We start from the raw sequence: 26,142 nt of genomic DNA, 5'->3' as shown, positions 1-26,142 counted from the left end.
CAAAATTAACCTGTGATCCTGAGTCCAATAGTGCTAGAATAGAATAGAATATCCAACTGCATCATTGATGTACACAACGGCTGTGGCCAACATGACCATATCAACTGAAGCATGCATTAACTGTGCTATACCCTTATTGAAATATAAAGCACTTTTTCTTGCAATGGGCTCCGTTTCACTACTAGTTTGTTGATTTTCATGAACTGATCCGAATTGAAACAAAAATAATAATCCGTTTAATCCGGATTAAAATACCAATCCGAATTATTATATAAAACCAGTTTATTCAAAAAATAATACTTGGAAAAATTAAATTTAAAATTTAAAAAACTCAAAATATTTTGAAAATTGTACCTTATATAAATAACACTAGTATATACATTTGATGAAAATTTAAAGTATTTACAGTGATTCGTTCTTGAGTTACAGCCATATAAAAAATCAATTTTGCCGAAAACTGTTTTTGCGTAAAAATTCCCATTTTCCCGATTTTTTCGAAAACTACTGAAATATGATATTAGATGTAGTTAATTACTCTGCATAGAAGTAAGTATCATACTTGCTACTTTCTAAATCCTAGTTCCTACTTAATAGGTAGGTATCTAATAATACATTGTGAAAAACTCAAAAACACTGGTGTATTTGATATAAGTGGTGTTATATTGAGTCGATTATCAATAGATCTAAGATCGTAATTCGTATTATTTCGGTTGATACTTGATAATAATGAAAAAATAGCTGATTATCTCAAAAACAATGAAGCCGAAATGCGAATCGATGGATTGGATATTTGGATCCGTGAATCCGTCTAAAACGGATTGATCCGAAATTCGGATTAAATAATTGTAATCCGTAATCCGGATTGGGCAAAATAATGATCAGCACTAGTAGATATTTTAATAATATATTAGTAGTCAATGAAAAAGATAGAAAAAGAACAGTGTAACGTTTTTTTTTTTTTTTTTTTTAATTATTATATTATTTTATAAATATAAAGTACGAACAACGGAACACAGAACGATAATATCATAATTATATTTTTTTTATTTTTATTCTTTACTATCATTCAAGTGCACATGCTGTGAACAAGTATTAATAGTGAAAGCAAACTATCATATTCTTTCACGACAGCGACTATCGCGATCTACTCTCATCGTGCGACCACAGCTTAAATGAACACCATATTAAAATATTAAATAACATCATTTATACTTGTACGTGGTAATATAAATAGCAGCTCCACATCAATCAGTATTTACGATGGTTGATGGAAATAGTAATAATAATAATATGGTTGTCATTACACGCTCGTTTTATTTTAAAGCTATACTGAGCGGAAAATAAAGCTATTGCAGGTATTTGACTAGCATATCAAACATGACGTGACAAACTGTAAACAATATCAATCAACTATTGTCGATCGATAATAATTAATTGAGTAGCGTCCAAAAACAAAATTACGCAACATTTTTGTACCGATCGTAATATTTTGCAACAATATTATTATAATTGGTCAACGTTCGAACACGACGAGCATATAATATTATTACGCATTTTACGAAAGTAATTATTCTGTGTACAGAGAATGAAGTCGGAAAATTTAAATACTATTTCACTAGAAACGTATCTATTTCTATTTCTAATACTCGAGAAAAATTAAGACGGTCAACGAGTGCTCAATAAAAATCCACGTTAAAGCAGTTTTATTTTGCTCAACGACAACGTGGTTTTTAATAATATTTTTATTATTTCGTCACAAATTACGTATTTATGTTTGTTAAAAACAGTTCTTTGTGACTGTTTTCACATTTTTAACTGGACACAACAGTTATTAGCCAAGTATAAACTACAAAACAATCATACGGTTTCAGACAAGGCTCGTGAGTAACAACTATCGTCGGTAAACGGAAATTGTAAAATGACCACCGACGGGCGACGATACATGGAGTGTGCATAGAACGATAGAATGGGCATCGACGACACTAGCGCTGCGACCTATACGTGAACAAAAAACTGATAATTTCGTTTTTTTTTTTTTAATCAAATTCAAAATCTTATTTTACATATCTCATCGGTTTTTAATATTATGCTTGAAATTTCTCGATTTATGATTAGTAAAATTGTAATTGTTTGGTACAAACATATTATTATTACGTTCAGTCTTCCGTGTTCTATACAACTTTTATTATCGCTCTGTGGAGATTGCCATAGACCTATTAGCTAATGGACTGCGCCTTCCTTCCCCCCCAACCTAGAGAAAAACTAGGACGTATCTGATCAGTGAAAAGGGGTATTGTGGAAGAATAAATTAAATATTACTGTTTATTTCATGAATTTTTTATATTGCAGAGTATAATATATAAATGTATAAAATTAAAATTCAATAAGATGTACAAAATAAAATAATAATTAGAAAACCAATCGGAAATTCAAATTTAGAATTCACACTTTACTGATGCCGGAAATGGACGAGTTTTGTCAAATGTGATCTTATCCTTTCTTTGGGTTGGCTAATTATTTTATTCAAATGATGTACATGAATGTTTAAGTAAGTTTTAAAGATTAATTTTATTATTTGAATGAGATAATTTTTTATCAGATTTTGATTGTAAATATGATTTGATAATTTTAAAAAGTACTTGTTTATATTAATTTGGGAAAAGGCTTTAAGAATAAATTTTTTGGTTATATTACTAGAATTTGATTGATAAGTATGCTGCTGGATCCTAAATACATTTTCAGCTATACGACAAAGTTCTGTCACATCATCACTAGGCTTGATTAAACCTCCTCTAGTTTCAAATCAATTAATGTTGTTTGTGTAATACTTGACTCACTTATGATCTCTGCATATTCTTGATATTTTAAAATTGATATTATTTTTCTAACAACAAAGCCACTAAAATATTGTGTTATATCCATTAAATATGGTGTGTATTGTGGTTGCTCTAAATATAAGAGCATTGACGTATTTTCTTTGTCAATATCTATTCCAGCTGTACAAAAGTATTCTAATGAATCAGATTCAATTTGTTGTGAACTGCTAGTCACAGTTAATATTTCAGTCTCATCTAGACGCACACAGTTATCTTGGCTAGATGTAGCAATTTCTGTGTGAATCAGTAACCTTTTGTATGCTGATTCAAATTCACTGGCTGTGGGGTTGTTGCAGAATCCACCATAATATCAAATAGCTGAAAAAAACATTTTTATATGATCTTGTGTGATTTTATATGATAATATAAAATCCATTTGATCGGCCTTAACTAAATCATCAAATAATTCTACAATACTTTTTAAACATACAATTAATCCAAATTAATCCATTAAAACTTGTTTTTCTTCCAGAATTTATTATGGAAATAAACTACAAAGATTTAGTCTGTTTGTTGTAAACTCTTGTTTGCAAACATTCTAAGTAATCAATAGCTGATGTAACAAATGACTTTAAAAATGTTTCATTTTTTTTATAGATAGGTTTTTTGTAAACCGTTTTACCTAAAAAAATTCTGGTATTTAGAAAATCAAATATATTATTCATTTGTTAACAAAATGTTGATGTTGCATCGGAATTTTGGAAATCTAGCATTTTTTGGTTAGAGCAATATATTAGCGCTTTAGATACACTCTCGCTTAATGTTTGAGCTGCTAATCTAACTTTCATCTTCTCCTTATAATAATTTATTGGATGCAAAAAATATGTTTTTACATTAGGTGAATGTAGTTTACTTCTTAATGATGTCGCCATTGATATATTTGAACCAGCACCATCAAATGTAAGGCTTTTTATAATGACACCTGTATCGTGGAGTACATTTAAACTTGTTTTAACTATATTACCTTTTTCTTCTCCTGACATACGATTTATTAAAAATAGCCAATAGGGATTTTCCAATTAGAATTTAAAACCACCAGCATCAGTACAAGGGCTTCTTTGGCTAATGGAAGTGAATCAGTATCATCATTTAGACCAGTGCCATAATTCACATAGCCTTGATTTCGTTTTCCATTGAAATGAACATTTTGTTTTATACTGATTTCATCCATCATCATTCCGCAAATTAACTGTTTATTTTTCAACTTCATTTCAAATACTTTATTATGTAAAACGTTTAATGATTCTGAAGTGAAACCTGGAGATCCATCAATAACAGCATACCATTTACGTATTGTAGATGGATGGGGAAGTGATTTATTAAAAACTTTTCGAACATAATTGTAAGCAGAAGAAGAATAAAAATTTAAAGTTAAAGCAAAACCTCTTAGTTATGGAGATATTTTTTTTCAGAAATGCCATTTAACTGCTTTAAAATAATTTTTCTTGGAACATTGGATAAATTGTTCTAAAAAATTAATTAAAAACAGTTAAATATCACATCACATCATTCACCAGAACACCAAAGAATGAACAAATAAGTCATTAACATGTACAAATTAATAGGTGAAGTTAAATATTGACAAACAAATAAAAGTCTTATTAAAACATATAAGTTATCATAGAATTATTAACTTTATTTTTATCATATTAATATTTTTGTGGCAAATGTTTAATATTACTTACTATAAAATATTGAGTTTGAGCAGGTACGTCATAAATAGATAAATGGGGAGCTTGCCAGTTGCCATCTAACGATTTCCTATTTTTTTTTTCATGATAGTTAATTTTTTATCATCAAATGAAATTTAAAAAAATGTATTATGGTTTTTAAACAATAAAATTATCTGTAAGCAATAGGAAAAAAAATAAAGCACCTTGGATCGACATCAAAAAATTAATTGTTTTGTTGAGTGTGATTTGTGTGTTGAGTAGCCCATGTTTTTTCTGTATCTACAATAGACATCTCTTTAACCATATATTTGTTGTTCACTCCAAGAATGCATTGAATTTCGATGATGTCTGTAGACATTATGGCTTGTTTTTAAAATAAGTTTCAATAATATTGAGTTTCCTTGGTATAGCAGGGGATGTATTTTCAAATCGCTTACAGCTTCTCGGATGGTTTTTAATATAACTTCTGTTTGAACCGACAACCGGGAGGGGACCGTTTTCGCATTGCTTCCTCTCGGTTGCCATCGTTTATTTGAAAGAAAAACGGACGACTACGAATTGGTTCCAAATTGTCGAATTGGTTCCCGGATTTGAAAAGTATTTCAATATTTGCCCAATCTCTGAATCTTTATTTTTAAATTCATCTGAGAGTCCTAAAGATTGAATTTTTCTCCATCACGCCTGTCCGAGCCACTTAACAAACATCTGTTTTCCCTTCCTATGAATAATTTTTTCGATTAAATATTCGTAACTTAAGCTATAAATTGTAATATATTTTATTTACGTTACAATGTCTGTTCAACCAGTTTCAACTGTTTCGTTGAGTAACCATGCTAAGCGCTTAAAAAGTGATGTCCTTCAGAGATCTTGGAAAAATCAATTTAATTAAAAATTCAGATCCTTATTTATTACTGAAAGATGCTGATATACTATGGACAACTTATTTAGACTCAATTCTTTCATGAACATACCCGGATATTTTTAATTACTTAGTTCTAACAAAAATTGCTTACACACTAAGTGAATTTAAAGCGTATAAAAGCTTAGATGCTTATAATTTTTTTGTCAGAGGTTGGATTTCTAGTGATAAATAGTATGTGATTAACAAAAAAGTGCACGTAATTGCTGAGGTAAGTTTTTATTGCTTAATGCTTTTCATATTAATTATTGCATGTTAGATATTATATTTTGTTTATGCAGTTAACTCATTCTAAACGGTTGAATGAAAGTATACTTTTACCTTGGTTTATTATTAAACCATGTGGAGAAGTTAAAACTGCTCATTGCACTTCCATGTCTGGTCTTGGTGAATGTTGTTCGAATATTGAAGCATATTTCAGATCGAAATTGATTACCTATTGAGTATTTTATTACATTTATAATTAGAGGACTAGCAAACCACCACCCAACAAACTATTAAAAAACAATCTTTAAAACAATTGCTTCTGAAATCATCGTTTGCCACGTCATTGCACCCCATAACATATATTACTGAAATATTATATCAATTAGGGCAGTCAACTTCTTCTATTTTGGAAATTCTACTAGCAAAGAGTTTCGTTCTCATCTTCCGTTAAAGCTGGAACAGCTTTACAAATTTTCATCCATAAATAATACATGTGACTTATCTTTCACATGCTTTTCATCGAGTTATGGAAATTATTATTAGATCATAATTTTCCATTGTGGATTTGTTCATTGTTGATATTAACCATAAAAAAATTTTAAGTACCAAATGTTTATATTAGTGTTATTTATACAGAGTTAACATTTCAAAATATTCTGGATTTTTTGAGCTATTTATAGACAACTTGAACTTTCAATTTTTCTAAGTATTTTTTTTTTTTTTTTGAAACGTCGATAATAAAGTTTTGGGTGCTCAAAATAACTTGAAAATTTAATAAAGTTTCTTAAAGTTGTTCTTATTGTACTTCAAATTTAAAAATCGTTAGTTACAATTTTTTTTTATAAACGTTTAAAGTACAAATTTTCACAAAATGTGTCAACATTTTTTTTATATTTATTTACAAATTTAAAAAAATTAATTTAACACTGAGTTTTGCATAAGTTTTCCTTCAAATATCTATAGAAAAAATTCCAATCGTCATTATAGGAAAAAAAGTTATGAACGTCAGAATTATAAATTTTTACGAAATCACGTACCGATAACGATTCATCCTCGAACGATTTTCAATATTTGTTTTTGCTCAAAAAGTATAAGTCGTAGATACTCGAAAACTGAACCAGTTTTTTAGATTGGCTTTTTCTTTACATAATTTAATTCTAAAAATATTTCGCTTATTTTAAGATTATTTAAGGTATTTTAAATATTCTTTGCTATTTAATTTTTTTTTTTTATAAATATCGATAAAAAAATGTTTGGGTAAGTCAAAATGCTTGAAAATTTAATACAAAGTTTCTCATAAGTTAGCCTTATAGTCATTCAAAAATTATAAGCAAAATTTTTTTTTATTACCTTTTGAAGTTTATAAATATTGACAACATTTTTCATAAGTAAGCAAGAGTTAAAAATTTAATACAAGATTTCCTATAAGTTTGTCTTATAATAATTTATTATAAAATAAGTCGAGTGTTGGCCAGTTAAAAAGTGTAATCTAAAGTTAAAATTTTAGCGAAATCAAATATAATAATAATAATAATTTTCACTCTTAAAATACCTAACGATTTACTATTAAATAATTTTGGGCTTTTATTTCGTTAAAAATTCTAGTCATAAAAACTTAAAGCATAGGTACATCAGTTTTTTTAATTGGCATTTTCTGTACATGATTTAATTTTAGCTGGGTATTCAGGTTATTAAAACATATACCACCATTTTCACCACCTAGTAGAAAATACATCCTAGGCCAAAAACATTAATCAAAAAGAAAATTAAAAATGAGTATTTTTTAATAAATAAAATTATTAATGATGATTGTCTTAATTAAAACATCATGAGTAACACTTATTAAATTTTAAGCTATTATAATTTTTTATAATTTTTCTTTGCGGAGGAAAGTGCTACTCATTACATGTACCTATGTACAATGAAACTTCCATATAATGAACTTCCAGTTTCATTTAACAAATTATTCTTGAGAACTATAACCTTCATTGTAAATCATGCGTTAATTCTATTTAACGAATTCCTCTATAATACGATTTTTTTTTGTTCCCTACGAGGCTTCGTTAAATAAAGAAGTTTGTTTGTATAACACTAATATATTAGTTCATGTATAATGTTAGTACAATTAGCGGACAAAATTCGATTATTATTAATTAAAAACAGAAAAATGGTATTAACAATACCAAATTCTGTTATCAAGAATCCATAACTACTTGATTTCTAACGCAACTTCATATTTTTAAGCATTTTCATTATATATCATGCTGTAGGCTATTTATACCTATTGAATCAATGTAGATAGGTACTCAAACTTGCTATTACAAAAAAAAATAAATAAATTCAAAATATTTATTAAATGTCTAAATACCTGTACACCAACAGGAAACGAATAATAGACCATTAATTTTATATAAAACATTTAAAAAACTTTATTAATCATACATAGTACATTATCATAAACTTAAAATATAAATTTTAAAAATAAAAATAAATGATAGTTTAAAATTGTTTACACACAAAATAGCCAAATTGGAGAAATAAATATTTTTTTGTAAATAAACTACTTTTATAATATCTACTATAAGTTGAGGTGTACATAAATATCAAATTAAATTAATTTTTCTAAGTATTTGTTTTTGTGCTTTATTGAATACACTAACAATATAATTTACTTAAATAGAAAATTTCAAATTATCTTATAGGCGAATTCCTTGATTACGGGAACGTACAAAGTTTAAAAGTTCATCACTGTCTTCGCACACAAATGGTTTTAAATGGTGACACGCGACATCATGCCACTTCACTCCATCTTGGTAAAAATTATTCAATACAGCTAAACATGATTCATCATTGCCCTGAAAAATGCATACAGTTATTAATTATTATCAATAAATATAAAATGTTTTTATTTCTAAAATAGTAAGATAACCACCAAATTAAGAATAGTTATAAAAGTATTAATGTATTAGAATATAATTTAATTTTTATTAATTTTAAATTCTTTGTAGATGAAAAACAGATTTTCCTAATTCTCTACTTCCAATCTATAAATAAGAGTCTTATCAGCCTATTTTATACAACAATTTTCCACAAATAATAATCATTGTACAAGTACAACTAAAACAAATTAAACACAATTAAATATTTTTATTTAACCCATTATTTATAAAACTCTATTTACTAGTCTTAATTAAAGTAATTATTATCCATTTAAAACTTCAAAAACAAATAATGATGTTTTTTAAACTATACGGCTCACATTATTTCTTACATTACTTAAATACTCGCCGTAAGTAAAGCGTATGACCAGTCGCACATATAAAATAACATTCTCTCCGCCACGTAGATCACCAAAGTAGGTTAGCGGTCGAAATAGTTTGAAATGCCAATCTGAAGTCAACTGTGCGTAAGGACGTAACAAACGCAAAATCGACTTCCACCTGGTCATACTTTTAACATGCGGAGAGCATATAATTATACATTTTGTAATTGATTCATATGAACTATTTTGGGTAAAAATGAATCATCAATAACTTTTGTTTGACTTCTTGAAAATTCTTTTTGTGTAATATTCATTCATTTTCAATTTAAATTACAGCTCAATACACAAATGCCCACTTAAAACATGTTACATACTTGTGGTGCTTCTCTGTTGTCTGGTTGTGCTTGTCCAAACCCTCCTGTGTGACTCCAGTCACCAGAGTTACGTTGAGTGGTTGGACCAATTTTTGCTCCAGAACCAGACCAAAACCAACCGTTTACATTAGCAGGTACTAAATCAGGACGGTCACATCCATTAAAGTTACATTTTCGTCCAGATGTCCAAATGTATCTTATATTTCCTTTAAAATTCGTTTTTATTTAAATACTTTTGTGATTCTAAAATATTTTATATTATTATGGTTCAGTTGGTTTACCTCTAGATATTCTTTGCTTAACGAACTCGTTCTCTTGTGGTGTTTCTAAACTTACTGCATCCATACAATGTCTACGACAAATGTTTCTGGCATCAAGCCAATCTACTTCTAAGCTTTTAGTGGGGGCATGTTCCCAACTGAAAAAATAGGAATGCGTAACACCGCGGGCATCTCGATATGAAGCATGACGAATTCCTGAAAAAAAAAATTCAATATTATTAATATAATATTATGTACAATATATTATTTAAACACGTATGAACTATGATTCGAATCATACATTGTTATTAAATAATAATATAATTAATAACTAAATTCGAGACTAATAAATAAAAAATAAAGGTTAGGTTAGGTTATACGTACATACCTATAGGTTGAAAAAGTTTATGTGCTGGTAAAGTTATAATAGAAAGCTGGTGGAAGTCAAGCCACAAGTGCATTGTCACTTTATTTATTAGGGCCCGCATTTGAATGCAAAATGTATTATTTTTTTGGAAATTCTTAAAAATGCTTTTAAAGTACAAAATCAGTTTCATTTAATATATCAGAGAACTGAAAACGTGAGCTTTTATTTTGCTAACATTTTTAATTCATTTTGTTAACTTTTAATGCATATTTATATATTATATGAATTTATAGACTCAGTTTAATAATTAAATTAACAATTTTTGTTAATTTAAAATGCTGGCTCAGGAAATTTGTTTCCGAGTTTTCCGACCAATCATTTAAGTTATAATTTTGAAAATATGCTGATCTTTATCTACAGCGTAATTAACGGTTGTAGTACATCCAATACTCAAACAAAAGTATAGAGTTTAATATATATTTAATTATAAATTTTGGTAAGTTTAGAATGAGTATCTACTTCCCTCTTAAAATAGTTTTTCACTTGTTAACATTCAAAACTATCATTAACGCATCCATGAAAAATTTTTAAATTCTTGTAATTAAATAAAAATTATAAATAAATAAAATAAAAATTTAAAAAAGGTATTATTTTTAAAAACAAATTTACTATTGAAATGCAAGAAATCCCTTGATAGGTATTAGGTTTATATTATGAACAAATAGTGCATTCACTTAATCATGATTTATGTATGTCTATCCTTGTTGAATATGTTTTTTTATTAAAAATGTATAAACTTACTACTAGAACAACTTCGTGGATCTGGCAATGCTAATCTCCTCTGTGCTACAACGATTGTCAATCCAAAAACAAATAAGAATATTTGTTTTATCATTTTAATCTGTAAAATAATAAAAGTAAAATTTAGTATACAGTTAAGTTGTATTACTGTGTACCTATTTATAAATGATAGTAAAAATATAGTTTATTTAAATGAATCTCATATATTGGGAAGTATACATCTTTACAACTTAATACATTTGGAAAAACTAAAAAAAAAATTACTATGTTTTTAGAGGTGTGATTTCTGGTTTAATTTACATAAGTTTCATAGGTACTTAAATACATTTTCAAAAAACAATTTGGTTCAAATTTGATCAAATGTTCGAATCTGCTACCTATTCTAATTTGATATGTACTATGAGGCATGTTATATCAGTTTTTAATAATAAAATCAATATTTTTAGAACTATTTTTAATTAATGTTTATTTGAAAACAATAGGCAAGTTTAAATAAATTTTAGCTATTTATAGGTAGTTTAATATTTTTAAAAATACTTTTTTTTCAACTAAAATTGGTACAATGGGTGCCAGACTTATAATATTTACTAAAGACTATTTTATAGCAACTATCTCGATAACGCTTTAAAAACACTGTTCGTTAATAATTGTTGTTTCATAGTTGTAGTTAACTTAATACCAGCTGTAAACATTGGCATACATATTTCTTGTCTATATACCACCAGAGATTCAATTAAATATAAAACCCTGCTTTAAATATTAAAATACACATTTCTATAATGCCGTATAAGGAAAGTATTAAGTAATATTATATAGAATGGTAATTTATTATTTAGACGTAGATAATAATATGGTAAGCAGCTTTCAAGTCTGTACGTATGTTGCCCAATTCACGAAAATTTCACAGCGATTTTTATTCATACCATCATACAATTAGGTACAAACATACTTTTCTTTTTATTTATTTGCCTAATTTGTAATTACCAAATATTAATTAAAAATAATTACATTTTTATGGCTCAAATACTTCTTATAATTTCATTATAAAGTGAACTACGACCTTTATTATACGTAAAAAGTGTTTTAAAATAAAATATTACAATACATTCCCACAAACCCTTACGCAAGTGACCTACTGAAAACAATAAACCATGTTATGCTTCACGTAGTTTAAAAATATTAAAAAAAAAACTGTATTAATTAATTTAATAATTGTCTATCACATAGGTAATACATTTTAATTAATTAAAGTACAGGTAATATGGTTTTTTTTGTGTGTAACGGTAGGAGACACCTGTTTAATATGGAAATATACGCTTATTAAACATAAAAATTCCTAGAGAAATTTCGTCGTTTGATAATCGGTATATCATTATTATTGTACCCATGTGCCATCCATATGGTAGTAAATAGTAGATAATAATAGCTTTCTTCTTGGTGAAGGGCACGTACCTACGGCATAGTTCATGCATGAAATATGTAGGTATTATGTACGAGTATATGTGTACATTACAGTTATACTCAATATAATATTATTATGGTTATTGGAATCATATATTTTTGTATTGTACTCCTTGTCAGTATAGGAACCTAATAATGATTCACGATACAACGTATCTTCAGATTATAATAATCTATTGGAGCCAAATTTTGTAAATGTTTTAAATAACAGTTACCTATTTGAGAATTTAAAAAAAAAATGATAATAACTTAATACTAAAAATTCAAATTTATTATCTTATATTGATGTTTGAAAAGTTACTTTTATAAGTACCTAATTTACAAATACAAAGCTTAAAAATAAATTAACGTAGGTATGCGTAAATATTGAAGTACAAATTTCCTAATGACAATAGGTATTAATACACTTTAAACAGTTTTATTGTTGAAACTTAAAAAAATTCAAAAGCCTTTATTCATTTTATATTTACTTTAAAGTGGTTCTAAATTTAAAAATAAATAATATTATTCCATCCATTAGAAATAATTTTAAAATATAATTGTTACAATTAAGTATGTATAATTGTATACTCCAAATAATAAAAAATAATAATAATTTAGTTTGTACGTATTATTTTATTAAAAACTAAGTTTACAAATACCTAAGACTAGTTGTTACTTTTAACTTCAAAGGTATTTTGTTAGTTGTTTATATAGGTTAGGTTACACAGTGTTTGCGTAAGGAAGACTTTCGACGAATATTGAAAAATTGTGTGAGTTTACTGTAGTAAAAAACTTAAGTAGGTACCTAGATACTTCAACGGCAATAATTTATTATTATAATTTGTATTTTTATGTTTATGATATGCCATCAAATTCGCACTGAAGTAAATAGAACAAGACGAGTGCCTACTTTGCCTTTTTTTATAAGAGCCAGTTGTCCTTACATGGTTATCCCACATTCCCACGTATTGTCACGATTCTAATGCTAAAACACACATTCCAACATTCCAGTTCATATTAAATAATTATGTTGAAAATATAAAATAATATAATTTTCATCTACGCCAAATCGTAAAATACCTAAAAATATTTTATAAGCTTAAGTACGGTTCCTTTATGATATTATTAATATATTTAATTATTACATTTATAAACACGAGTATTTATATTAAGTATATCACAGCTCGCTACAATATTTATACATTTTCTGCATAAAGGTGAGTTTTGACATCACTGCAGTCTGCAATGATACATGTAATGAAATAAAGGAAGAATATAACCTTAGAAAATTGTTAGTGGTCGTATGCATAACAAGTGTAGTAAGATTTCAAAATCATAGGCTCTTATTGTTTAGCAAATTGAGAATATTATAATATAATGAAGATAAAAATACTTAATTAAATTTCCATGAGAATGACTTATTATCTGCAAATGCAGTTCTTATATAATTACATTTCGTGCATAATTATCTGGTATCTTTCCTGCCAATTAAAAAATAAAACTAGGTACGATTAAGTTTAATAAATTAGGTGATGTAAGTCTTTGTACTCATTTCGCATTAATTTCTTTAACAGTTTATCATCGTCTATAACTATTTCAAAACCTAATTATTAAAAACATTTTTGGACAATGATTAGCTACATCCATTAATAAGTTTTTTCCAAAAATCAATTTCATTAAAGAAAAAAAATAATAATTGATGGTCAACAATTTAAATAAAGATACTGGTAAATAAATAAATATTTGCACTAATGTTAATAATATTTTAATTTAAAACAATAGAGCATTGTAGTATATGGGATGGAGTTCATCTATATGTAACCTCAACTGAACTCTTGAGATAGGTAAATATTATGTATTTTAAGATTTATTTTATATACTAATATGTTCTAATTAGTTTTAAAATCGATGAAATGGTAAGTGGGTATTTTCTTTGAAAAATGTAGGTATAACGTGCCTATAATGTTTTTTAGCTATCAATTAAAAAGAATTTATAGATTTAATATTGTATTATAAGGTATTATTGAAGTTTAGTTAGATCTTAAGACAGTTTTTTTCAAGCCTTCATATTTTAATATGTATATCTATTTTAATAAAAACAAAATAATTTAAAGAACTCAATTATAGTTAAAAACTTATAGCATACAAACATTTTAGCTGTAGATGATAAAAATCATTTTGCCTTTGAAAATTATGTTAAGCATAAAGGTGCCCACACACTGCAGCGGTAGCGGTAGCGTTAAAATGAGTCTGAACACAATTTTACCGCCACCGCCGAGACAATAGAATTTTACCGCCACCGCTACAGTGTGTGGGGACCTTAATTTATATGGATATATTATATGTATGATCGATCTGATTATAACGATGTATAATTTATTTTAGATCGTTAAATAAATAGTTGACTAAGAATAATTTAAGAAAATTCATGTTACCTGTTAAATTACTCAATTTGTATTAAATAAAAAAAAATATTTTACTTTATTATAACATGCTCTATATTATTGTTATTAATTTATTATTATTTACTTCATACCAAACGGGATTTACAGAGTTACAATACAGGTTCGGGTATGAAACAAAAAAATAAAAAATAAATTTTAATTTGAGTCATCTGAAAAACTAACAGTAAAAATCATTCAACATTTGAGTATAATATATTTCATATTTTTTCTTTTTTCTTTTTAATTTTTAAATTCATGTTATACTTAAAAAATTATATTTGTTCACTTAGTTTCCTTTTTACATGTTGGCAACTATATATTGTGATTTAGTTATTTAAAAGCAGACAAAGTGAAAAAAATCAAATAGTTGTGAAGTTATACAAATTTTAAATTTTAAAATATAATTTTACACTTGATCATTTTTTGCATGGCGACGACGAAGTATTAATTTTAATTTTTAATAAACTTATAAACGTATTTCTATTACATATAAAAATGTAAAATACTATAATCAGAAAGATATAAAAAGTCATTTAAGCAGTTGAAATATTATCTTGATTCATTACGACAAAATAATAAATATTAATTGCATTCTATATTTCTGTGGATACCTAATTTTGTAATAAATGATTATTAATTTTTATTTTTATTATTAAGTACCTATGTTTATTATGCGTACTTAATATAATATACATATATATTATGTATATAATATATTTCTATGTATTTTATATCTACTAAAACTTTACTCTCTCTCTTTTTTCCACTTTTATAAGTAAACACAACAATACAAATCATTTATAAACTTAATCTGTCTTGTAGGTACAAAAATATAGTATCCAGCTAGTTCATCGAATTTTTCTTTCAGTATGTATCTATAATAAACACTCGAGTATATATATTATATATATTAATAATATAATACGAACAAATATAGAACCGAGAGCTATGAATTTTCCAAAATAAAGTTAATAAATTTATCCAAACTGCATTCTGATACGACACCGGAATATCGCTACGGTGGGTGGTTTAATTGTCATTGTGAATATATCACATTATTATGACCTCCATCATGGAAGTATTATTACCTAGGTACCACAAAAATAGAAATTTTAAGATAAAAAATGTGTAGGTACTAATGTATTATGAAGAATAGATATTTATTAATAATTAATTAGTCATCATAAAAAATATTATAAATCAGAAAACTATGAAACTATTTTTTGTTGATTCGTTTTCAAACCATCACAAAAAATTTGCCACTCGTGGAAACTTGGACAATTAGACCTTTCCTATTTATTCCAATTTTAACACGATACTGATTGGTAGTATTTAGCATTTATACAGCTATCGTTATTCAAATTTATACCTAACCTAAACGTTATCATATGTTTAAAATGTTTAAATTTTAATCAATATTAACAAATATTTTATTTTTGCTAAACAGATATGAAAAATAATTTTAGTAGTACATATTTGTAGTGTGGCATAGACTAAAAATTAATTAAATAATGCTTAATGTTTAAAATTACTTAAAAAAATTATTGTGTAAACATTGTTGTTTTAACAGATTATTATACTGACATTTTTATCAGTAAAATATTTATCTGAAAACTTAAAATTTGGTTTGCATTATTCATGAGAATTAGGCCAATAAGCGCCTTACATAATTTGTGAGCAGATTTAAAAATTTTGTATTATTTAAGTTTAACTGCAATAGCTCAAAAACATCAACAGCTGACAGGTAATTTTCAAATGATAGCAACAATTTAACTTTTCATCTAGATATGTACCTATATACGATATGATTTGTGTATACGTTACTACGTATATATATAACTAAAACTAAATTAACTATTTTAATTAGACACACAATTAAAGGTCACTATAAGGTCACTACGGGGAATGATGTTACTGAATAAAAAAAAATTATTGCCAACAGCAAAAAACAATATATTTTCCCTTAAGAAAACGCATAGGTAGTTATTTTTTTATTCCGTCGAGCCCATTAGAAAGTTATTTTATCATTCAATGCATGGTAGTAAATATTCAACTGTGCACTTTGTGTATATTTATGAACATATATTTTCTCTTGTAAAGTATCATTATGATTCATTTATAAGAGAAACGTATATTGCTAGTGTTAAAGTATGTAGGTACCTATATCCTAATCAACGTCAAACATCGAAAAGAGAAATCAACGACTAATCATCTTTCGGGGCCATTATAGGCTGCCTATACTGTATTTATTGTTATTACACGAAACCAGAAAAGTTTTCATGATCAAGTCCAAGAATACGTTATTAAAACGAATATAAACATTTAATCATAACTCGATAATCTTGTATAACCTAATATTTTGTTTGTAGCACACACAGGCACGGCTCATACGAACAGCAAATACCTGCACATCACACGCTCTTTAACCGGTTACATTCCAATTAAATAGTTTCTGTGTCAGTAAGCCAAACACCGTTAGGAGTTCATATTTATTTTATGTTAGTCTATTTTTTTTTATCGCAACTTGAAATATGCTTAAATTTGTAGTATGTGCGAATGCAACGTGCTCTTAAACGTTTTGCGAGGAAACAACATACATATTTTTAGATTCTTAACATTTAAAATTGTCTCAGTGTAGACAATAGATAAAAATAGATAAAGATGAATAGACAATAGATAAAATTCCACCTGCCAATAACATAATATTATTATAGATGTATAAATTGTAAAAGAGCCATGTGATTCTGAATTATTGTTTTTTCTATAGGTTTTTTTTAAATATTTATTACCATACTTATAGTTTCTTATTAAATTTTGGACACACTTGTGGTGCCATCACCTATACAACTAGATTTAGAGAGTTTTTAAAATATTCTTTCATATTGTTTGATATATAAAACAATATGTAATTGTATTTATTAATGTATTAAAGATATTTTTTTAACTTTTTAATATTTTAAACAATTTAACTACTATAACAACCATTGGCAATAAACATTGTAACCATTTGCGACTTTGTAGTGTAATTTTGAACAGGTTTTTAATATAAATCATATACCTTGTATTATTTTTAAATTTAATATACCTAATTTAAAAAAAGTTATCAAATAATAAAGAAATAATTAACCAAAAATTATAAAATGTGCAAAATAAACTTGGTAAAATAAATTCACAATTATGGTTATGATAGTAACAAGTTACCAACATGCATGTAAAATAATAAAATCAATAAAATTAAATTTATAAGTAGGTACCTACAACTATAAAATAAAAAAACAATATACCTATTAACATGTTTTAATTTAACTTTTTTTAATAAATAATGAATAGTTGTACAACTACGCAGTATAATATTTTATAATGAATACATCATGCAGTAACGTTTTGATTTATGCACTTTAAATCTTCAAGTAGGTAACTATACGTGGTTTTATGAACAATATCGTAAACCGTTACAAAATAATAGTAAGTATTGAACTTCGTGGACTTTAGTACCCACCTATTGAATTGCATTAACATTAATTTTAGTAAGCCATCATAATATAGTACTTAAGAAATATTTATTTTTTATTGCAGTATAATTCTTCAATAAAAACTCGTAATTAGGTGAAAAAAAAGTAATAATGTTTATAGCCTTTAGGTATATTGAAGTTGCTGTAAAACATAAGAAATAAGAGTTTTTAGCTGAAATAAATTTAGACAGTATAATATTGCATTATTTAATAAACTAAAAATGAATTCAGCTTCTTAGTTAAAATACTATAATTTTATTGTAACAATTTGTACAGTAAGCATTTCTAATCGGTGGAAGTACGAACAATATATATATATTATTATCATTAGGACCACTGAAGAGAAATGCGCTTGTGTGACCAATTGATCTCTCCGTTTAATAACCGTTTCGGTGAAAACTGCTACAAGTTTACAAAAAAAAAAAAAAACTCAAAGAAAATTATATACCAATTTGAGGTTCTAAGAATAATATCTTTATCATTAAAATGGTAATTATTTTAATTAATCGGTGTATGTGTACGTTGAGAAAATTAGGTTTGATAGACAGCATAATTATTGTACTTATTGCTTAAATTAAGAACCTTTAAAAAAAGTGTGTTACAAGAAGATACGGAAATCTGTCATTAATGATAATCACAATAACAGTGTAAAAAAGGGTTAGATACGTATTAAATCGACAATCATAAATTAAGTAAAATTTAAACTAATCGCAGTATCCCAATTACGTATGTATAAATATATACTTCAAATTATACGAATGATGTCGATAATATATTTAAATGTAATTAGTACCTAATTACATACATTCAATATTAATTTTGTGGTAATTATAATAGCCATAGAAACGTTTTGATTAATTTAATTAAATTAATTTATGGAGAAACATTTGATAGAGCGTAACTGATTTTTTTAGATATATTTTCATAAAAATTCGTATAATAATTAAATTATTATATTTTGAACACTAGCTTAACGGAACGAGAAAGCTATTTAAATTTATTTAGCCAACATAGATTACATCTCATTGAAATATTTAAATGTACATATTTTTGATATAATATAGTTTGAAAAGTTAAACTAAATGAAACCCATTGTACTTTTACAACCACGAGGTCATATTTTGGCAGAAACATATGGAGCATTTGCGGGTAATTACATTAAGCATTGTTCGTATTTCTAATTTTCACAAAATTAAAAACTTTTTTATATTGTTATCAACTATCATATTATTATATACATTTAATAGAAATTTATCGTTCAGTAATTTTTCGTGGCATAAAAATTTTTATTTTATTTTTTGAAATGTATTTTGAGCATAATATACATTAAAAAAAAAATTATAAAGATCAATAGGCCCTGGGATAGTGCCCCGCTAAATCAGGCTTGCCATTAAGTTACATTATTATGTAATAGTAACATGCGATGATTACAATATGATATAAGTATATTCTATTCTCACAAAAATGTAAAATAATTATCTGTGCATATCTGGCGCCATGTTTATGTTACACCTAATGATTTTTTTTTTTATTCATCATTCAATTAATATTTTCTGATAGGTACTTCTAATGTGTATTATGTAGACTCGTGATTGTACCTATATTGAACGTGTCATTATAGTTTGTTTGAACAAAAATGTAATCTAAAAAAAGAACTCAACACTTAATTCACTATTTTAACACCTAATCTACTTTTACTTTTTGAATGTATTACCTAATATAACTACCGCTATTGCAATTTGTGTATATATATATTTAGTATATTGTATACACTTTTATGAAGACTAATTTTATTATTCTAATAAAATGAGATTATTTAATGCACTTTTCATGGTTTCTTAATCTATATAGGACATAGGTACCTTCAAAATATAACATGATGTGCACATATTATGTAAAAATTAGTTCTTTACAAATTTGATTATGAAAACTTTCTTCTTACACAATAATTAACGATTATTTAATATTATCACCAATTTCAAAATACCTACCGTAGTAAATAATTATTTTTAGATTTCTCTTAGACTATAAATTAAACATTAATTCGTGATTTTTTCGATAATATTACTTTTTTTCCAATCCATTAAAGAATTTATTAACTTTCTATATCTATTTAGATTATTCCCATATTTTAATTTATTTACCTACACCTAGTAAATTAAAATAAAATCGAATGGTTAATGTTTTACTATATTCATATTGACGCAGGTCAGTTATACACAAATGTTAATACATTTAAAAACAATTATAGATAAAAAAAAAAATCAAATAGGTAACGATATAAACGATGGCAATCAAAAGATGTGCGAAGCTCAGTTTAAACTATGTTCATTGAAATTTTGTTTCAATGTTTATTAAAATCGTTAAATATAAATAATAAAGGCTAGGATTTATGTACAATAAAAAACGAAAAAAATGATCGTTTTTATATGTAATTAAAATAGCTAAAATATGTAATAAAAAAAAAAATTAAAAATATGTAAGTAGTCTTCAATCCTGAATGTTTATTTAAAACTATATTCATTTCATTCTTTAATAATTCGGCTCTTAGACCCTCCGATTCATTATTTTCATTATTTGATGAATCAATAATTCTTAAACTTTCATTTGACGAAATCTTGGAAATTTCTAGCTTTGATATTGATTCACCCAACAAATTAAAAATAGACACAATATATGATAGAGCATTTTATACTAGGTTTTTGAAAAATTTCTTTTCCCTTAAAAATTAATGCTGCATCATCATAATATTTACAATAATAATTTACTAAATACCAATAAATTATACACCTATTTACACTTACTATTTTTATAAGTTCTATTATCAAAGAATAAATGTATAACACTACTAAACTACATCAATTTTGATTTACTAGTTGACGAATTTTAATTTTTAATATTATGAATACAATTTACGAAATTTGTAAACAAAACGTAAATTTTACAAATTATGTAAAAATATGTATCTACATATTATAAATTCTAGTCCTAGTTATTAGGCACAATAAGGATAATGATAATCGAAAATTATAACGTTCATCTAAATTATTTATTAAAATATTCTATAAATTATTTTTTTTTTTAATAAGTATTACCATTAGGTATATTTAAAATATGATGTATTCGTTTTAATTTCAATTTTCTTATCTAAAAATTTAATAGAATATTAAAAATAAAAAATTATTCTTATTACCTGTAAATCATATATTGTACAATTTTTTTTTCATATTGACACTTATTATTTGACATGTTTTGATTAAAGATAAAGATAAAATATTAACACACCTAAAAATATTTCATGCTGGTATAGTAGTGTCTGATATTTTATCTCATACACTTATTATTTATACATAATTATAGTTGTACAAAATATATTCAAAAAAATGTTAATTGATTGTTTTTATTATTATTATTATTATTACTTGCTATAAACAAACTTAAAAAAAATAACAATCATTAACATTAAACTATCTACGATTAAACAAAATAGTTTTCTTAAATTTTATGATTTGACCAAAAAAAACCTTAGGTAATTATTATTTAATATAGATAATATTAAAAATTAAATGTATGTAACAAATAATGTTTATTTTTTTAGCGAAAGACAAAATAATTGTTTTTATGGATAATAAAATTTTTTTAGGATAATGGAGAAAGATTGTCGCACAAAATTGAAAATTATAGCTTATAGTTTTGTATTTTATAAAAAGTGAGTTAATACTACGTATAGACCTAAAACTATACTGAACTAATGCCAATTATGAATATTATATAATTGGTTCTTTAGATACTCTGTATTACCGTTTGAGGAGTAAAGAGTTTCACGAAACGAATGGAAAAATTGTGAAATTTACAGTATGTTCATTTTGATTAGAACAATGTTGTAAATTTAAAAAACAATTTTGAATGGAAACAGTACATTAACCTCTAATTCTAATAATATTAGGTACTATTAGTAATACTGTCAGTAGCGCACACAAGATTTTTTTTTGAAGGTGTTAATTACAATTTTGCAGGAATTAATAATTAATTCAAGAAAGGAAATTGTTATCAATAATCCATGTTTAAAGATCCCGTCCTAATTTGAATTAAAGTGTAGGTATATAAAACAAATATCGTGGTTATATAGTTTTAGATTTGTAGGCTTTATGTAATATGTAGATTATAAGGAACTTTGTATTATATTTTCAAGCTTTTTAACTGAGCCTATAAAAAAATTTGATGTCGGTAAATTAATAATTTTTATAAAACGTTAAAAACGGATTTTTTGGTTAAAAAATAGACAAACTGGGCATAAAATCAATACTAACATATCACTACTTATAATTGTTATATGCATATACCTTTCATAAATCTTCAAAATATGTTTTTTTCAAACATTTATTCTATAAAATTTTTGTTAAAATATAATATAAAAAGATGGGCAAATGGATACTGTTCTGTAGTACAGTAAATATCAAGCGGGTATATGGTAAATGTAATAAATGTACCTATTCAATTATTTGAGTTTAATGATACATAATTGTACAAAAAAAAAAAATACCGTGGGATCTTGTATTCAATTTTTAAAGTTAAAAATTATTTTATCGACAATAATTTAGAAAAAAATACATCGAAAATCTTTTACGTCTAAAAAGAGATCAAAAAGAGGAAAAAATTATGGAAAATTGTAGCATACATATTAAACACTGCTATAAGTAAAACAAAAAAAATTTAAGTTTAAGTGGTTTTTTAAGTTGCACCTAAAAACAAAATCGATTTGATAAAAAACTGGTTTTGCATAAAAATTATCTTCTGTGATAAAACAGATGTGACAATAATATAACCAATAAACGATGGCTTTTATAATAATATTATCTATATTGTAGTAATTAGGTAGTACTTACCCACACCAAATTTTAACTTTTTTTAATTGTTAACAAGTTATTATTTTAATTGCATGTTTTCAGATGTTTGGCATAATATGTGAAAGTAATCTGATTGATTAAGTACCGACTATACCCACTTACCATAAAATACCAATTATTAGGAAAAGGTATTAACATAAAAATACCAATTATTTTATTGAAAAATTAAACCAAGAAATATAATTTTCAATATACTTAGATATGTATTAATATAATATTAGATATTATGTACCTAATAAATAATTATCACGTATTAAAATGTTTTAATTAATATTATTATTTTAAAATAAAATATCTAAACCAAAAAGACAATTACACAAACTGTTGTGTTCGTTTTACGAACGTATCACACCAACAATTGATGTTGAACATTTTTAATTTTGTATACAAGCTGATTAATAATATAGTTATTGACCTATTAAAACTTAAAGCTAAGAACATTATATGTTCTTTTTCGTGTGTTTTTTTTTTTACCATACTTTAACTTTTAGTGAGTTATTAGAATTTCTAAATTTTAATATTATACATACTCATAAGTCATAACTTACTTAAAAATTAAAAAAAAATTAAATAGAATGAGAATATAATACAATAAACGTCCTCTTTATTTAATTTTCTAGCTAAAAAAAATTAAGAGCATAATATAAAATTAGTAAATTTACACTACAAACGTAGTTTAACTATATTGCATTTTCCCATTTTATCTATTGTTATTATACGGTAATTGAACAACTAAATAGATCCTTGAAAGCTTTAATATAAGTTTACTGTATAGATACCTACTAGATATTATAAAATATCAACCAATTATATTACTAACTTAACTATCCGTTTAACAGAAATAAATATTTTCTCATGTATTAATTAATGTTGTTGAATGTCGATAAAAAAAATTATAATATTAGTATAAGCACACATCTTAATACACGTTAAATATTTTGTTTAGAATATTGTTATTTAAATCCGATTATTTTTTAATAGCTTTCCGTGGTCAAAATAAAATATTTGTTGTAGGTCATTGACTTGAATTATGTACAATGTATAATATAGGTACATGTTATACTATCGGTATATTTCTGTGTAGGTAAACCAGTTTCATGAATGAGACCGACTTTTTAAATTTTAATAATAAAATATATAAAAAATAAAATTTGCGTTGGAAGTTAATGAAATAAATAATTTAAGAAGTGCTCATCTAAAACAATGGTAACTGTAATTTATCAATATTTTATTTATTTTATTTGGACGTATGAAAGATATTTAATATTAAATAATATTTTTTTTTCCAAAATAAAGATAAAATATTACAATGATACTTTATGAAGTTCTTATTATTACCTAACTACCAATTTATAAAAATGTTTACTATAAAATACGCAATCATTTGCAATTTGTTTATTGATTAATGAAAATATATCGATAGGTAGATATTAGTAATGATTTAATGTAACACTAAAATGTTTTAACTACAGGAAAAGTCATGAACATTTCAGAAATATACAGATAAAATGATATGGATACGAAGATATTTTAGAAGGAATAGATTTAAATTCCTTTTAAATTACGATTTATTTTACCTACATTTTATGTAGTAAAATTGTATATTGATTTTGGGAAGCAATATAGCTTATACTAAAACAAACAATGAAATAACAAACTATAATGTTACCCATGGTTTGAAATTTCGGATCTTTATTATTATTTATCTAATTAATTTATGACTTAAAGTTTTGTAAAATAAATGTGAAAAATTGAGTTTTTTAAAAATAAATGATATGGGTATTATAACCTAGACGAAAATTAATCTAATTATTGTTTATGAGGAACGTTTCTACTAAAAATAGGATTTATAAAGCATTATTTGATTTCGCGTTGTTAAAACATTATTCAGTTTAATTAATTGAAACAAAACTAGAACATTTATTTAACTAAAATAATTTATAAATATTTGTAAATTCATCTTACCTGGATATATGAGCAATAGTTATATAGGATGGCGACTTCTACAAGAAGACCGTACGAACACACTCCGACGTGGTATGATTAACAGATACGACTAAACTGGTCTTCTGCATTCCAAGTGCGTTTATAGTCATCGTCCTACTTTTACTACGATATTCCAAATCCTCCACTTGTAACGGCTTTACACTGTAACCTACATCAGAAACTCTCTTCCTGCAAGTAACTGTATTGTTTATTTTAGTAGTCCCCTTCTCTTTCCAATCGCAAAAATAAAATAGTAAATAGATAGGTATAAAATATTATAAGTACTATTTTTTTAACTTGTACATTATCAATTGTTATATTTTTTTAGGGATTTTATTAGTGTGTTTATTACTATAGATGTTTTACAGTTAAAACATTTATTAATTCATCGTATTAATAAATGTAATTAACAATTAATAATATATATCAATATATATTAAAATATTATTACCTACTTATAATAGTTATTATTTATTAATAAAAATGATTTGTACCAACATAAATAACTTTGGCTGTTGATTAAAATTAATATTATATTCTTATTAATAACAATAAAGGCATGAACTTATCAATACGAAGTACCTTTAAATGGTTAAGTAATTTATTTTGGTAGACTAGGTAACTTTTCTTAGTTTAAATAACACATTTTAATTTTTTGATTTAAATAATAAATACATACACTAACCAAAGAACAATAGGTACATTAGGTACCTTTATACATTTTTATTTCTTAAATTGAATGTACGTTTTTACATGGATAAGTAGGTATGTATATTGTATACACATAAAATATTAAAATATAATAATATTTCACAAGTACCTAATTAATATTTATAAGTTAGTATTTAAAAACGTGTAGGTATAAAAAAAGTGGACAAGTGGGTACCATTTTGCTGTATAGCAGTGGATCACTGTGAGGATGTATTTGAATTCCGTGATAGGTATGATTGAACAGGAAAACCAATAAATTCTGAGCTATGTTTTATGATATTGCTACTATACAAATTAATCAATTTTAAAAGTAGTAATAAAGCAGATTGAATATATTTTTGCCTAAAACATTGCATTGAAAATTAACATTAAATGAATAAAAATTTAAAAAATAAAATAA

At 25.2% G+C, this 26,142-nt stretch overlaps 1 protein-coding gene across 1 annotated transcript; it reads right to left on the bottom strand.

Moving 5' to 3' along the window:
• Positions 1 to 8,079: 8,079 nt before the first annotated feature.
• Positions 8,080 to 25,174, bottom strand: LOC114123257 (uncharacterized). Its single transcript, XM_027986160.2, has 5 exons — positions 25,011 to 25,174; positions 10,740 to 10,839; positions 9,593 to 9,787; positions 9,312 to 9,517; positions 8,080 to 8,530 (listed from the first exon to the last, which is right to left on the bottom strand). The coding sequence occupies exons 2-5, from the start codon at positions 10,831 to 10,833 to the stop codon at positions 8,372 to 8,374; spliced, it is 654 nt and encodes a 217-aa protein (XP_027841961.1). The 5' UTR covers positions 10,834 to 10,839; positions 25,011 to 25,174; the 3' UTR covers positions 8,080 to 8,371.
• Between the last annotated feature and the right edge of the window lie 968 nt (positions 25,175 to 26,142).

Source organism: Aphis gossypii, chromosome X (assembly GCF_020184175.1).
Source record: "Aphis gossypii isolate Hap1 chromosome X, ASM2018417v2, whole genome shotgun sequence".
NCBI classification, from domain to species: Eukaryota; Metazoa; Arthropoda; class Insecta; order Hemiptera; family Aphididae; genus Aphis; species Aphis gossypii.
This window is presented reverse-complemented; position numbering and strand designations above follow the sequence as displayed.